This window comes from Budorcas taxicolor, chromosome 11 (genome assembly GCF_023091745.1).
Source record: "Budorcas taxicolor isolate Tak-1 chromosome 11, Takin1.1, whole genome shotgun sequence".
Taxonomy (NCBI): Eukaryota; Metazoa; Chordata; class Mammalia; order Artiodactyla; family Bovidae; genus Budorcas; species Budorcas taxicolor.
In genome coordinates, this window is record NC_068920.1 from 133,927,557 (window position 1) to 133,944,205 (window position 16,649).

The window sequence follows — 16,649 nt, forward strand, 5'->3', positions numbered from 1 at the left end:
AGCAGGTTTGGGGAAGAATATTACTTTAGTTATTGTCATGTTAAGTTTGAGATGCCTATTAGATTTCTAAGTGGAGCTGTCCATTAGGCTGCTATATATATGGTATGGTGTTTAGGACAGAAATCTGGGCTAGCGACCTAAATCTGGGAATCATAAACATAGAGATTAGCATGTATCATCAGTAAGATTGGAAGATATAATCAAGGGAGGAAGTGGATGTGAGGAAGAGGTCCTAGAATGAGCTCTGAGGTCCTAAAGCAGAGGTCCAAGAGATGAGGAAGAAAGACCCAGCAGAAGAGACTGAGAGTTAGGAGGTGAGTCACCTTTCTCAAGAGAGAGCTGTTCCACAAACCAAATGAAGAAAGAGCTTCAAGAGTAAGTGCTCGAATATGTCAAGTGCTATCAATGCTCACTGCATTTGGTACTGTAAAGGACAGTAAAGACTTTGATAAGAATACTTTTGGTGGAATGACTGGGATGAAAGCCTGACAGATTCAATAAGGAATGGAAAGAGAGGAAGCAATTTAACTGCAAAGGTGAGCAGATCTGTCACCATTACTGCGTTGTTTTTTTTCCTCAAGGCACATGTAAATGATCAGGCTTAGGTATGGAGCAAGCGTTTAGTTAGATTACGTTAGGGAACATTTTGCTAGGCATAACTGCAACAGAGGGAGGGCTGGGCAAGAGGGCTGAGAATGCCTGTTAGGGAGTAATTATAATGATGGGCCACGGAACCTAAAATGAGTTCAAGAAGCTGGGATTAGAACACACTAGGAGACTAAGTTCTTGCACATCACACAGACAGTTCTATTTCTACCTAGCTGACACCAGTCCTCAAGGAGAGCTACACAGTTCTCTAACAGGAAGTTTCCTCTCTCACCTTTCAATGAACTTTGAGAGAATATGGTCTTAAGTTTTCAACATTAATTACCTTACTTATTATGTTGTCAGATCAAACGGCTTCCCTGTCATTTAGAACCAAGACACACCCAAATTAAAACACTTATAAAACTCAAGTGATGTGTGAAAAGTTTAGCAGCCACAATTTGGGAGGAAAATGACTTTAGTAAGATAATTCTAAGTAAAATGGGTAAAATGAGGCCACTGAAAATCTAGAGATTCAAAAAGCCAGATAAGGCAGAATGACCTTAGAAGACTTAAAACCTTTGCGGTTGCTATGAAATCCTTCAAACATACCAAGAGTGAAACTCACATGCCCACTATTCAGCTCCAGTGAACTCTAACATTTTGCCATTCTTGCTTTAGATTTTTAAGTGTTTTTGCAAAGACTGATTTTTTAAAAAGTACTCATTCCTACCTCTGTCCCAGGGAAGCTCTGTTACTTAAAGGAGTCGAGCGTATTCTTTAGATGCAACTGGGGAGTGGGACAAAAAGGTTTGGGGCCACTACAGTACTCTTCTGTACTAAAAACATATGTATTTGCTTTAAAATTGACTTTAAACTTAAACGACTTAAGAGATGCTATTTGTCAACATAAAATTCAGTTCTTTGAATCTGTAAATGGATAGAAGCTAATAATCTTCTATTTGGATTTTGAAGGCGTATCTGTTCTTACGTGCTGTGGAGTATTGGGATGCTCATATACAAAAGCTGCCCCCTTACTTGTTGTTTCCCATTGCTCCTTGCTGCCAGGCCTTCATGTCTGGTGACTGGTAGCCAGAAGTGGGCGGAGTCTGCTGGAGCAGAGAGCTCTGAGGAGGAGGGATTGGCATCGGCACCATGGAGCTCCCAGGGCTTAGAGATGGAGCAAAGTTGGCCTCACCTTGGGGAACCATTCCTACAAATTGACACAAATTAATTTATGTGAATATACTATACATTTATCAACACCATAAAAAAACAATCCAGAAGGGTCTGCCATAACATAGGTAGAAACAGCCTGTTCAACAGAGTAAGGAAAAGATTTCAGTCTCTCAAAAACAAAACAGGAAATTTTAGTATAAACAGATAAATAAACATGTAAAAGAGATTTGGAAGAACATTTCCATTCACTAAGATATTAATCTGGGTACCATGATTACACATGATTTTCTTTTCTGTTCTTTTCTGACTACATGAATTTTTAAGTATCAAAAACAAATCTGAGCACACATAAAAGACTTCTTTTGTAATAAAAAATAAGTAGAAAGGCTAGGGAAGATGTTCACTAAATTTTGATAAACATCTCATGACATATGTAAGTCAAACCATTATGCCGTACACCTTAAACTCATATAGTGTTCTATGTCCCTTATATCTCAAACTGGAAGAAAAAAATGACTAAGTCCTGCGGATGTAATGTATAGCATAGTGACTACAGTTAATAATACTGTAATGTATATCTGAAAGTAGCTAGAGTGGATCTTGGAAGTTTTCATCATGAGAAAAAAATTTCTAACTATGTACAGTAATGGATGTTAACAGGACTTACTGTGGTGATCATTTTGCAACACACATAAATATCAAATCATCGTGTTGTACACCTGAAACTCATACAATGCTGTCAATTATATATCAATAAAAAAAATTTTTTTAAGCTTAAAATATAAGTTGAAGAGGAAAAAAGGTCTAAGAAAAACCCATGTATGAAATGAAAAGTGAGAAAGTTTTGTTATCTCCTTCTCCTCAGTTGTCTTTATGGGCTCTTCTTCCCTTCCCTCTTTTTGTTTTTCCCCAAGCTTTACTGAGATGTAATCTATTTAGCAGGCTTCCCTGGTAACTCAGCTGGTAAAGAATCTGCCTGCAAGGCAGGAGACCCCGGTTCAATTCCTGAGTTGGGATGATCTCCTGGAGAAGGGATAGGCTACCCAATCCAGTCTGCTTGGGCCTCCCCAGTGGCTCAGTTGGTAAAGAATCCGCCTGTAATGTGGGAGACCTGGGTTCGATCCCTGGGTTGGGAAGAGCCCCTGGAGGAGGGCATGGCAACCCATTCTAGTATTCTTGCCTAGAGAATCTCCATAGACAGAGGAGCCTGGCAGGTTACAGTCTATGGGGTTGCAAAGAGTCGGACAGGATTGAGCGCACACACACACACACACACACACAATGTATATAGCATCAAATTCACCTATTGAATTGCATAAGTCAGAGTTTTAGTAAAATTATTGAGTTGTACAACCATCACCACCATCCAGCTTAGATATTTTTACCATATCTTAAATTTCCCTGTGGTTGTTTGTGGTGAACGCCCATACCCACCTCTAACCTCAGGCAACTATTGATCTGCTTTCTGTCCCTACAGATTTGCCTTTCATTGGAAACCATTCATATACCTGAGGTCTTTTGTACCTGGCATCTTTCACTCAGTATTAATGTTTCTGAGGTTCAACCATTCTGTGGCATCAATCAGTAGTTTGTTCCTTTTTATTCAGGATAGTGCTTATTAGCAGCCATTGATATAGCTGTTGAAAATCAACTGACCAGAAAAGTAAAGGTTTATAATTGGACTTTTTATTCTGTTATAGTAATCTATATGTTTCTTGTTGTTCAGTCGCTAAGTCACGTGCAGCTCTTTGTGACCCCATGGACTGCAGCACACCAGGCTTCCCTGTCCTTCACTAACTCCTAAAGTGTGCTCAAATTAATGTCCATTGAGTTGGTGATGTGATCTAACCATCTCATCCTCTGCAGCCCTCCTCTTCTTTTGATCTATATCTATACTCATTCTAATACTACACTGTCTTGACTGTTGTATTAATAACTTTTGAAACTGGTACTCATCCAACTTTGTTCTGAATTTGCAAAACTGTCTTGGCTATTCTAGGTCCTTTACATTCCCACATAAATTTTAGCAGAAGCTTGTCAGTTTCTCAAAAAAGCATGTTGACATTCAGATAAGGATAGTGTAATTATAAGATCAATTTGGAGCAAATTACTGTCTTTTCAATTTTTTCCTCTCCGATTTCACTATGTATAGTTTTCCATTGTTGTATCTTCAAGTTCACTAACTTTTTCTTTTGTAAGGTCTAATCTGCTGTTTTTCCTGTCCAGTATATTTTTCATCTCACACACTGTAGTTTTTATCTCCAGAAGTTTGATTTTGGTTTTATTTATATGTTTCATACCTTTAGTTAACACATTTAAGACTTCCTCTAGATTCATTAACATACAGAATGCATAATTTATAACTTTTAATTCTGTCACCTGTGTAATTTCTGGGTTGGTTTGGATGACTCATTTTTCTTCTTGTTATTGGTTTTATTTTCCTGTATCTTTGCACGTCTGATAATTAAAAAAAAAAAAATCAGCTTCCAGGGTTTGTGAATTTTACCCTGTTAGGTGCTAGATTTTAAAAAATCTTTTAAACTTATTTTTGACCTTTGTCTGGGTCATGGGTAGGCTACATGGTAACAGTTTTAATTCTTTTGGGTACTGGGCCTAGAGCGACAAGAGCAAAGTTTAGTCTGGTGCTTATTTTGCCCTGCTACTGAGGTACAAACATTTCTGAGTATTTTACTTGACACTCATGAATTTTGAGGTTTTCTATTCTGGTTGGTGGAAAGAGGAACTGGCCCTGTGTGAACTCTGAAGATGCTCCTTCAGTTCTTTTTGGGTGGTTTTCCCTGGCCTTGATTTGTGTACAGGCACACACAAACACTGATCAGTTCTCAGCTTAAGACCTGAGCAGGACCTTCTGTACATCCCCGTGGTTCTCTCTCTTTGTGGTTCTCTTCTCTGTGGTACTGTTTACTCTAGCTGCCTTGGCTTTCCCAGACTCTAAGTGCCACTACCTCAACTATGGGAAACCACTGGCTTCTGCTGGCTCTCCCCTTCCTACAGCAGAGCCCGGACAATTTCTACAACTATTGTTCAATTTTTGGTTTGTTTCAGAGGGAAGAGTAAATCTCGTCCCTATGACTCCACGACCAAAAGTGGAAGCTGACAACAATTTAAAAAAGAAAAAACGAGCTTCTTCAGATGTTTTCTGTTACATTAGCACTTTGTGCTTTTTTTTTTCTGACCAAATATTTCACAGTTAAATACTACTGAGGTAGAGAAAGTTATAAAGGTGCAGAAAAAAAAATATCGTAATGTGATTACCCATAATTTAGTATAATTCATTCAAATCTTCCTCTATGAAGTCTTGCATAACTTTGTGGACTGCTTCTTTCCCTTATCATTATACCATAAGCATGTTTCTATGCCCTTAAATGTCTCCTTGTAAACATAATTACAGGTTCCTGTTTAATATTTTGTGTTCTGTCATTATTAATACAAAGACTTCTCTCTTTGTTTGGTTAATCTGGCCAGAGATGTAGTTACTTTATTCACTGTTGCTTTTTATAGGCTACAATTTTTAAAAGTATTTTACATTTTCTGTGAAAGTTTAGTCAACTTTGGACTTTCTGAATTTTTTCTTTCACTAAATGTTTAGCTACTTGTCTTCTTGGTAAAATTTATATAACTAAAGCTACATATTTTTTCCTTGTTGCTTCCTCTATATATAATTTAATGTCTGGTAAATAATTCTTGACTTAGAATATATACAGAAATTATTATTTTCATTTATGACTCTAGAGGGTGGGTTTTCCACACCCATCATCTTCAGTTTTATATCAACTGTCTGATTAATTCTACATTTTAAATTTTAACTATTCTAGTTATGATCCTTAAAAAAATATTTATCTGTTCCTAATGCATTTTAAATTTTATTTATGATAAAAGAATTTCTTTCAGGAAAAATATATATGTGAGGGGAGAGATGCTTAACATATTGTGAATATTATTCTGTGGGATCAAAGATAAACAATAAATAAGATTGTAAGTACATTAGCAAGCTTTTTTACTTTTTTTTTTTTCTGGCCTCATTTCACATTCTAACTGCCCATGTTTTCTTTATCAGGTGACCTAGTTTTAGTAGAAAGAACCAGTCCAGTGAATAATAAACTTGGAGGGGTAGAGTTCTGGTCCCAGTTCTGTCACTACACTGGACCTTGGATTTCTTGGACCAGACATCTTGTTCCTTCTAGTTTAAAAATTCTACAATTCTATCTTTGATTATGCTAAGTCTCCCTGCTGGAGTGTAAACAGCATCACAGCCATCTGGCAGCGGCAACCAGAATTAGGATTTATTTTTCCCTTGAAAGACTCATTGAGCATCTGCTTTCCCCACCAGACCACTGTGCTAAGCACCTGAGAAACCAAGATTTCAAAGGTCACACTTAGCTCACTCAAGGAAGTGTGAGCTGTTTAAAAAGAAAGGCAGCTGATAAACAAGTGGCTATAAGACGGGGTGGTGAATGCTTATGATTGGGAGAGTCAGGGAGGGTTTCCTTGAGGAGATACCTCTGAGGGGAGGGAGGAACAGGAGTGAGCCAGGTGAGGGAAGGACATTTTAGACAGAGGATACACAAAAGTCTAGAAGAGAGAGCAAGGTATGTATTCTTTCTTGAAACTTGAGAGGTTTGTGAAGGTGGAACATGGAGACATGGAGGGAAGGGGAAATGGAGCTGACGAATCTAGCTCTGGCCAAGTTTGGGTCCTGGTGGAAAATTCAAGAATGTCTGTCCAGCAGGCAGCAGTACACATGAGCTGAGTGATCTGGTTTAGAGCTAGATAGAGAGTCATTGGCATAAAGAACTCACTGAAGCCACAGGAGTAGATGAGGTCACTCAGGAGTGAGCGCAAGTAGCACGTTTACTATAGTTCACAACAACGGGAGCTCTGGATTGGCTCCAAAGAATCCATGAAATAGGTACAAAAGTTTCTTTCTAAATTTCCCTCATATTTTCTTTGGAAATTACCACAGTAGATCATAAATTTTAAATTTCTAATCCTGTTCTTATGCACTGATCCTTATGGCACAATAGTCTAGAAAAATTCTCTGTTTTCAGAAATAAAAGAAAGCATGTTCTGTCATTATTATTACCTACGTTCCTTCATTTATTCTGGGCCTATATTAAGCTGTGGGATTCCCTTGTGGCTCAGTTGTAAAGAACCTGCCTGTCAATGCAGGAGACATGGGTTTGTCCCTTGGTCAGGAATATTCCCTGGAGAAGGAAACAGCAACCCATTCTTGCCTGGGAAATCCCATGGACAGAGGAGCCTGGCAGGCTACAATTCATGGGGTCGCAAAAGAGTCAGGCATGACTTAGCAACTAAACAACAATAATAAACATCAAGTTGAAAATGCCAAGACAAAGGACTAAAGCAAAATTAATTTATTCATCCTTTGGTTTTACTATCATTGATTAACACAGGGGTCAGCAAACTTTTTCCACAAAGGGCTCAGATAGTTAAGATTTTCAGTTTTGCAGGTCATAACATTTCTGTACGAACTACTTAACTCTAATGTGTGAAGTCAGCTACAGACAATATGTAAACTAATGAGCATAGCTGTGTTCTAATACAACTTTATTTAGAAAAACATGTGGTGGTTTTTGTTTTTCTGTTTTTGGAGAAGGCTCGATTTGAAAGGGTTAAAATTTCTCTAGAACTTGAACTTGTACCAACATAAAACCTGGTCTCGAAGCTTTCTACCAGCTTGTTAAGAACCTTAGAGCAAGCTTATAATTTAGAGCAATAGAAAATATTTAAAATATTGCACCTTTAAACGTTTTTATGCTCTCCAGAAAAATAAAAAAATTTTTCTCTGTGCTTTTGTTTTTTCCATGGAAGACCTGAAAGCTCTGCCATTTCATTTCAAAATGCAACTGGATGAAACCGTTACTCTCTCCACTGTACCTAGCTTCTGGGGTTTGTTTGTAGTACAAATACTAACTTTATTTTTGTTTTAAATCTTATTTTGTGAAAAGCATTTTTTGTCAATCAAAAGTTGGACTGCAAGAAAAATCCAGGTACCAGAAAGAGCACTTACAATGGGTAGTAACACGTCTGGTTACACTGCCTGGAGAAGAAGGAAGTTCTACCCACTCATCTTGATCACTGTGTTCTACATAGAATTTGCAAGAGATCAAGATGTGATCCACAACCCTGAGGGAAATCGTGTCAGCTTCAAAGGAAAAGGGGTTTTGGATCACCACTTTTCCAGGTGGCTTTGTCAAGAAATAGGAGCAGGGGACTTCCCTGGTGGCCCAGCAGCTAAGACTGTGCGCCCACTTCAGGGGGCCTGCCTGGGTTTGATCCCTGGTCAGGGAACTAGATCCTGCATGCTGTAACTAAGACCCAGTACAGCCAAATAAATATTTTTTTAAAAAAGAAACAGTAACAGGATAGAAGTCCTCCTTTCTTGGCTTTCCAGAGATGAAGCATTAAAGATCAAAACTGAACATTTATAGAACTGTTTTTTTTAATTAGTTAATTTTTAATTGAAGTACAGTTGTATAATACTATATAAGTTTCAGGTGAACAACACAGGATTCACAATTCTAAGAGGTTATATATTTATAATCATGATAAAATATTGGTTAAATTCCCTGTGATGTACAAGGCATCTTTGTAGCTTATTTTATACATAGTAGCTTTTGCCTTGCCCCTAACTTGCCCCTTCCTCCTTCCCTCTCCCTACTGGTAACCACTAATGGTTTCTACATATGTATCTGGTTTTGTCATTGTTGTTCTTTTTATATTCACTAATTTGTTTTATTTTTTTAGATTCTACATGTAACTGATATATCACACAATATTTGTCTTTCTCTGTTTGACTTATTTCACTTAGCATAATAGCCTCCAAGTCCATCCATGTTGCAAATGGCAACATTTCATTGTATTTCTTATGGCCAAGTAGTATTCCACTGTATACAAATACCACCCCCTCTTCATCCACTCATTTGTTGATGGACATTTAGGTTGCTTCAATATCTTGGCTATGGAAAACAAAGTTGCTATGAACATTGGAGTTCATGTATCTTTTCAAATTAGTGTTTTCTTTTTTTTCAGATAACAGATAAGAGTTGGACTGTGAAGAAGGCTGAGCACCGAAGAATTGATGCTTTTGAACTGTGGTGTTGGAGAAGACTCTTGAGAGTCCCTTGGACTGCAAGGAGATCCAACCAGTCCATTCTGAAGGACATCAGCCCTGGGATTTCTTTGGAAGGAATGATGCTAAAGCTGAACCTCCAGTACTTTGGCCACCTCATGAGAAGAGTTGACTCATTGGAAAAGACTCTGATGCTGGGAGGGATCGGGGGCAGGAGGAGAAGGGGACGACCGAGGATGAGATGGCTGGATGGCATCACTGACGCAATGGACGTAAGTCTGAGTGAACTCCAGGAGTCGGTGATGGACAGGGAGGCCTGGCGTGTTGCGATTCATGGGGTCGCAAAGAGTCAGACACGACTGAGCGACTGAACTGAACTGAACTGAGGGGAACTGCTGGGTCACATGGTAGTTTTATTTTTAGTTTTTTGAGAAGTACAGTAAATACCTTATTTTTTAAAAAGAGAGTTTTACTGGGGAATTTATTAATGTTTGGCTTATCTGTAGTTATTTTTTCCCCAATAAATGAAATAAATCTTTTGATTTAAAGCTCTACAATCAATATCAAAAATGTTTTGGCTAAGCTGTCATTTTGGAAGAGCAGTGGGGAAACTACATAAGACTTAACTACATAAGACTTCTAATGCTGAAGGAAGTACTTCTGTAGGCTAGAATAAGGTGAAGGAACCGCGTCAGATTCTCTGCATAGAGAAATCAAAGATACAAGAAAAGAAAAAAAAAAGACAGGAAAATACAACTCTTCTGAAAGCCATTCCTGTTCAGACAGACAATCTTATAATTAAGATACCGATTTATAATCCTTTTCTTGCCCACACATATAGTGTAAGTGATATAAACCAGCCAAAGATGACTTCATTGTCTTGAGGACAAAGAAACTGATATGGCTTAATTTTGATTAAAATGTCTTAGAGAATTCTGATGCTCTTTGACACATGTCTCCCCAGATACTTAATTTAACAGTCAAAAGAATTTCAGCACTTGTTGCCACCAGAATAAAAAGTCTAAATTGATTTGGCTGTCAAAGTTGATAAGCATACTGCCATGTGAAAAAATCTCTATATAGCTTCAACATTTTATTCAAAGTCAAATAGCAGACTTCTCATTGAAATTCATTTTGAAGCAGAATGAAAATTTTTCTTTCATTTATAAAATAAACGGATTTCAATTTTTTTTTTTTTTACAGAAACCTGCCATTAATTTAGCATCAAAGTTTATTTACACCTGGTAGATTAGTCAATGTGTTTTATTGCCACTACTAATTAGAATCTCCAAGTGATAGAAAAATCAAAAAAGATATCATAACCTAGGACAAAGGAGTGCTTTTGAACTGTGGTGTTGGAGAAGACTCTTGGGAGTCCCTTGAACTGCAAGGAGAGCAAACCAGTCAATCCTAAAGGAAATCAATCCTGAATATTCACTGGAAGGACTGATTCTGAAGCTTAAACTCCAATACTTTGGCCACTGATGTGAAGAGCTGACTCATTTGAAAAGACCCTGATGCTGGGAAAGACTGAAGGCAGGAGAAGGGGATGACAGAGGACGAGATGGTTAGATGGCATCTCCGACTCAAAGGACATGAGTTTGAGTAGTCTCTGGGAGATGAAGGACAGGGAGGCCTGGCGTGCTGCAGTCCATGGGTTGCAAAGAGTCAGACACAACTGAGCGACCAAACAACAACAACAGGACAGATGAAACAGGAGAGACATAGTGCAAATAAAAAATTTTAAAAAGAACAAAGCTTTTGGAAGCCAAAAAGTTGCCTGATATTTCAGAGGAATAGCTTACAACCTAAGAAGCTAAGAGTGGAGACACCAATGAGAGGTCTGAGATAATCTGTGAAGACTGACAATCCCTATGTAAACTATCAAAAACAAATTCCAAGATAATAAAAAATCTGTATGCAAATTTTGAGCCTATGTATTTATACCCACCGTCTGACATGGACTTTCATTTACAGGGATCCATGAGAGAAAGTAAGACAGTAAAAATGTGCTTTGCAGACAAAATGTTAAAAATTTTAATGTCAGACAGGTCTTTAGCTATGGAAGAGAGAAGCCTCAAACCACTCAACCATTTGGTAGCAAGAGCTAAGCCTAGAGCTTGGATCTCCTGACCCCTGTGTCAGTGCCTTGTGGGATCTCAGTTCATCCAGGCCACGCCAGTGAAAGCCCCAGTCCTAACCTCTAGGCCACCAGGGAACTCCCTCAGCATCTTTCCTCTTCAGCAAGCTGCCTCAATGTCAGTGAACTGAAAACACACATGAAGAGAGAGACCTGAGCCTGATGTGGTACAGTCCTCCTTTCATATCCCTGGGGGATTGGTTTCAGGACCCTCATAGATACAAAAATCCACGATGCTCAAGTACCTTAGATAAAATGGGGAAATAGAACCCATGCGCATCCCTCCATAAATCATCTCTAGGTCACTTTTGATACCTAATACATGTAAATGCTATGTAAAAATGATATAAATAGTTCCCAGGGTGCAGGGAATTCAAGTTTTGCTTTGAGGAGCTTTCTGGAATTTTTTTTTTTTGGTGGGGGTGGATATTTTCCACTGGGGTTGGTTGAATCCACAGATATGAAATCCATGGCTACCGAGGGCCAACTGTACATACAATAGCAACATAAAGGTGTAAATCCTCATACCTGATCCTGGGTACTGGAAGACGTTCTGCTGCATCTGAGGAGTGATTCCAGTGCCAAACTGCCCACCCATGTTTCCTGTCATGCCTCTGTTCACCATGCTGCTGCGGTTGGCCAAGGGCGCCTCGGGATTTGCTGCCAGTTGTGAAAAAGGGCTGGTAGAGGCAGGTGGGGTTCCTGGATTTGTACCATAGTTTGGTGGGTAGGGGAATTGCTGTGGAGCACCCTGAGGAAGACGGGGGTTCCCCATTTGAACTGGCAGTCCAGATGAGGGAGGGAGGTTGTTCCCAAAGCTTTGTTGCCTCATGAGCATGGCTCTTTGCTGCTGTATTAGCTGCCTCTGTCGGTGCTGTTGACTATATAACTCCCGCTGGCGCTGTGCCAACATCTGGGCATTCAGGGGTGGCTAAAAAAGAGAGAAAAAAAATCTTCGCTTATTAATATTATTATGATTACCCCTTACCTTGGAAAGCTTACAGGATAAAGCCTACTAGCTTGGAGCAACAGAATATGCAGCAATTATCAGTGTACAAGGCAAACTAAAACAGAAAAAGGACAAAAACCTCTTAAATAACATTCCCAGGAGAGAAAATGAATTAAGTACATTTTACATATTAAAGTCAAACAGGACTGAGAAAAGTCAAAGAAAACATATATTGGTTAATACTATAATATAGGTCATGAAACCAGTTAAGAGAAACACGAAGACCACAGAGAAGAGAGAGAAAATGTGCTTGCTGATTTCTATCTTATCTGGCATTAGGTTACTAGGGGACTTCTTTTCATTTCCACAAAATTTACCACGTTTCTAGTATGGAGGATATTAGTTTTCTCTTTTCTCATGGAGATCATTTATTCCACTTAACTTAAATGAATAATATGTGATTATAGATGATTTCAATTTTCATTATACTTTTATGTGTTTTCCAAATTATCTATAATGAATGTACATTATCTTTACAATTAGGAAAACCTTACAAATACCATTAGAAAAGGAAGAATCAGAAATCTAGGATCCAAGGCCAAACAAATAGTCACTTAAAAAGAAAATCTTTAATTAGAAACAAAATAATACGCAGAAATAAATGAACCCTGGTATTTTATAGCATTGTTGTAGTATGAGACTACTCCAGGCATTAGAGTAAATGTTTTAATAGCTATAATATTATGAATGATGAAAGAAGTGGTACAATTAGTTTGAAGTCTCCTTTTGGGCTACCTTCGGAGAAGGCAACAGCACCCCACTCCAGTACTCTTGCCTGGAAAATCCCATGGACAGAGGAGCCTGGTAGGCTGCAGTCCATGGAGTCGCTAGGAGTCGGACACGACTGAGCGACTTCACTTTCACTATTCACTTTCATGCACTGGAGAAGGAAATGGCAACCCACTCCAGTGTTCTTGCCTGGAGAATCCCAGGGATGGGGGAGCCTGGTGGGTTGCCATCTCTGGGGTCACACAGAGTCGGATACGACCGAGGCAACTGAGCAGTAGCGGTAGCAGTAGCAGTTTGGGCTACCTTGCGAAGCAACATGGCATGTCAACAAATCTTTCCTCAGAAAATGTCCATTCAGGTCGAGGAGCTGATTAAAGCATACAGCTTCATAAAAATGAAACTTGCCAACCAGAAGTAGCCCAATATGGGAGAAACTGACATATGACTTCTTAACATAAGTTGTCTTTATGTGAATTCCAACAGTGGGGTTTTGTTTCCTTATAACCGATTTCCCCTTGCATTAACTAACCACTGAGACTTTTAAGGCAAAGAAACCCAAGTCTGGATCCATGGAGATGCCAATATCTGCTGCTTAACAGGAGCTTCTATCAATATTTATCCTTTTGGTTAGTATTTGCCCTCAATCCAACTAGGTCCATTTTATGGAGAAAAATTTGTCTGAATCCTTTCTAAAATACCTCATCTCCCTAATTTTTGAGTTCTTGGTTGGGAAATTAAAAAAAAAAGTGGTTGAGGGAATTCCCTGGTGGTCCAGTGGCTGGGACTAAGTGTTTTCACTACTGTGGGCCCAAGTTCAATCCCTGGAGAACTAAGATCCCACAAGCCACATGGTGCGGCCAAAAAAAAAAAGTGGTTGAAGCAAAAATATTAAAGTATGTGCAGAAATAAGGAGGAAAGACTATATCACACTTAGAAGGCTACCTGGTTCTTTTTATGTTTCATTTCAATGGCTATGAGCTCACCCACAGGATTGTTAAAACAAAAATGGAAAATGATGATGCTCAGACTCAACAGAGAACACAAGGCAGTTAAGATCACTAAGCAATGTGACTGGGTTTTGATCAGGTTTCAGGTACTGTGCACACAGTTTCATATCCTTGGCTTCTTATTACTGATACTATTCAGAACAGCAATAAGAGTTTTCTACTTAGTCATCTGATATCTAATAGCAATGACAACAATAACAATAAAACGAAACAAAGAATCCTCAGCTTTAGATCAAATATCAGTAGGGGGTATCAAAAGCTGATTATAAATTCATTCTAAAAGAAAGCTACAGTACAAACATCATTAAGAGATAAGTTCACAGACCATTTCAAAAACACCTAAGTCAACACTCTAAGAAACACAACTTGGGTTAGAGAAGTACTAACAATGCCTGGTTTTCTCACATTACCTGAGGTGTAATTTGCTGCTGCATGCCTGATCTCATATTGATGCCAACAGGAGCATTTGCTGCAAATTGGTTCAAGATAGCTTGCCGATTTTGGTGTATCAACTAGAGAAAAATAGAACAGTGAGATAAACTTCTACATACAAACATATAGCATGGCCCTTTAGAGTAACATAAACTTTTTATTAATTATTAAGAGGTTTTAGTATTGCAAGTTTAGTAAGATTATTTCCCACATTTGCCAAAAGGTGGCAATTCCTAACATTTATCAAATACTTTCTGTCTGCTGCTGCTGCTGCTGCTAAATTGCTTTGGTCGTGTCCGACTCTGTGCGATCCCATAGACGGCAGCCCACCAGGCTCCACCGTCCCTGGGATTCGCCAGGCAAGAACACTGGAGTGGGTTGCCATTTCCTTCTCCAATGCATGAGAGTGAAAAGTGAAAGTGAAGTCGCTCAGTCGTGTCCAACTCTTAGCAACCCCATGGACTGCAGCCCACCAGGCTCCTCCGTCCACGGGATTTTCCAGGCAAGAGTACTGGAGTGGGGTGCCATTGCCTTTTCCTACAGAACTCTAAATATGGCAGAGCATTTAAAAGTAGAATCCACACACCACATAAATATATATACAAGTACACACATGTATGTACATGCACATATGCCTATATGCATATATTATATTTTATGTAATATTTTATGCTCTGCCATATTTAGTGTTCTGCAGTGTTTATACATATATATATATGCACACAAATACGTTTATCATGCTATCTTTTTGTAATTTTAAAAACTCTTTATCTTGTGTTGGGGTATAGTCAGTTTTGGGGGGGCTTCAAAATCACTGCAGATGGTGACTGCAGTCATGAAATTAAAAGATGCTTGCTCCTTGGAAGAAAAGGTATGACCAACCTAGACACCATATTAAAAAGTAGAGACATTACTTTACCAACAAAGGTCCATCTAGTCAAAGCTATGGTTTTTTCCAGTAGTCAAGTATGGATACGAGAGCTAGACTTATAAAGAAAGCTGAGCGCTGAAGAACTGATGCTTTTGAACTGTGGTGTTGGAGAAGACTCTTGAGAGTCCCTTGGACTGCAAGGAGATCCAACCAGGAAAATCAGGGAAATCAGTCCTGAATATTCACTGGAAGGACTGATGCTGAAGCTGACACTCCAGTACTTTGGGCCACCTGATAACCGACTCATTGGAAAAGACCCTGATGCTGGGAAAGTTTGAAGGTGGGAGGAGAAGGGGACAACAGAGGATGAGATGGTTGGATGGCATCATGGACGCGATGGACATGAGTTTGAGTAGGCTCCGGGAGTTGGTGATGGACAAGAAGGCCTGGTGTGCTGCAGTCCACGGTGTTGCAAAGAGTCAGACATGACTGAGTGACTGAAGTTAACTGATAGTCAATTAACAATGCTGTGACAGTTTTATGTGAATAGTAAAGGGATTCAGCCATACCTATATATCCCCCAAACTCCCCTCACATCCAGGCTGCCACATAACAAGTTGCATGCGCTATACAGTAGGTCTTTGTTGGTTATCTATTTTATATCATGCTTTTAAAAACTCATTAATATTTAGTTATTTCAGACATGTGCAATAATGGAGAAAAAAGAAACATCAGCCTTGGTCTTAAAGGGTTGTGAGTAAAAAAGTACATATACATAGGGAACACTCTCTAAAGGTCTGGAAGATGAATGGAAAAGTTGAGGTACTTCTGACTTGGAGGGTACCTGTCTGATGGGCACATATTTGGGAAAAATCCAGTGTGATTTCATTAGCTGGAGAGAATTATGTAAGAAACAAATGGTCTGAGAAAATGGACTATTTATTTAACTAGAAGAAGTAATTATACTTTAGACCAGCATTTCCCAAATTGGTGTTCTAAAGAACATTGTTCTGCAGGATATTAATAGATGTGCCAGGAAAATAGCATGCTGTGCTGTATTAAGCATTGGAAATAATGGGTTACACAAGGTGAAACAGATTTCTTTAGTGTAGTAATTCTATGAGCCTTCAATTGGCTAAAGCACATTGTGGAGCTCCAAGGAGGGGATAAACTATGCAATTCACTTATTGTGAACTTTTTTTCTGACATATAGCCATTTATTATTATTTCCTAGAACAATCTTCTATGGTACACTAGTTTGAAAGATACTGTCTATATATCAGGCTCAGGATTCCATATCAGAGGTATGCCTTAACTTTAGCAGGTAACGAAACAAGCATCCTTAGAAAGGGTATTTCCTGATAAACAATCTACTGCTTCAAGGATTACTTGTCCAATAACTTGATATGAATAAACTGGTAAGGGAGATATAATAATAACAATAATATCAACTTTGTTTTGTGTTGATATAGTACTTTATAATTTATAAATTTCTTATAGTCAACCTATCAATATATTTTAATATCTTCATATTTAACACATTTAATAAATTTTAATATTTAATATTTACAAACTAGAAAGTT

At 38.6% G+C, this 16,649-nt stretch overlaps 1 protein-coding gene across 3 annotated transcripts in view; it reads right to left on the bottom strand.

Moving 5' to 3' along the window:
• The window catches only part of NCOA1 (nuclear receptor coactivator 1), a 164,786-nt gene that overhangs the window by 14,520 nt on the left and 133,617 nt on the right, over positions 1 to 16,649 (bottom strand). For all 3 annotated transcript variants that reach the window (XM_052647980.1, XM_052647982.1, XM_052647981.1), the window contains 3 exons: positions 14,174 to 14,275; positions 11,547 to 11,949; positions 1,624 to 1,798 (listed from right to left, as the gene is read on the bottom strand). In XM_052647980.1, coding sequence (XP_052503940.1) covers positions 1,624 to 1,798; positions 11,547 to 11,949; positions 14,174 to 14,275 — 680 coding nt within the window. The remainder of the gene's footprint in view (positions 1 to 1,623; positions 1,799 to 11,546; positions 11,950 to 14,173; positions 14,276 to 16,649) is intronic.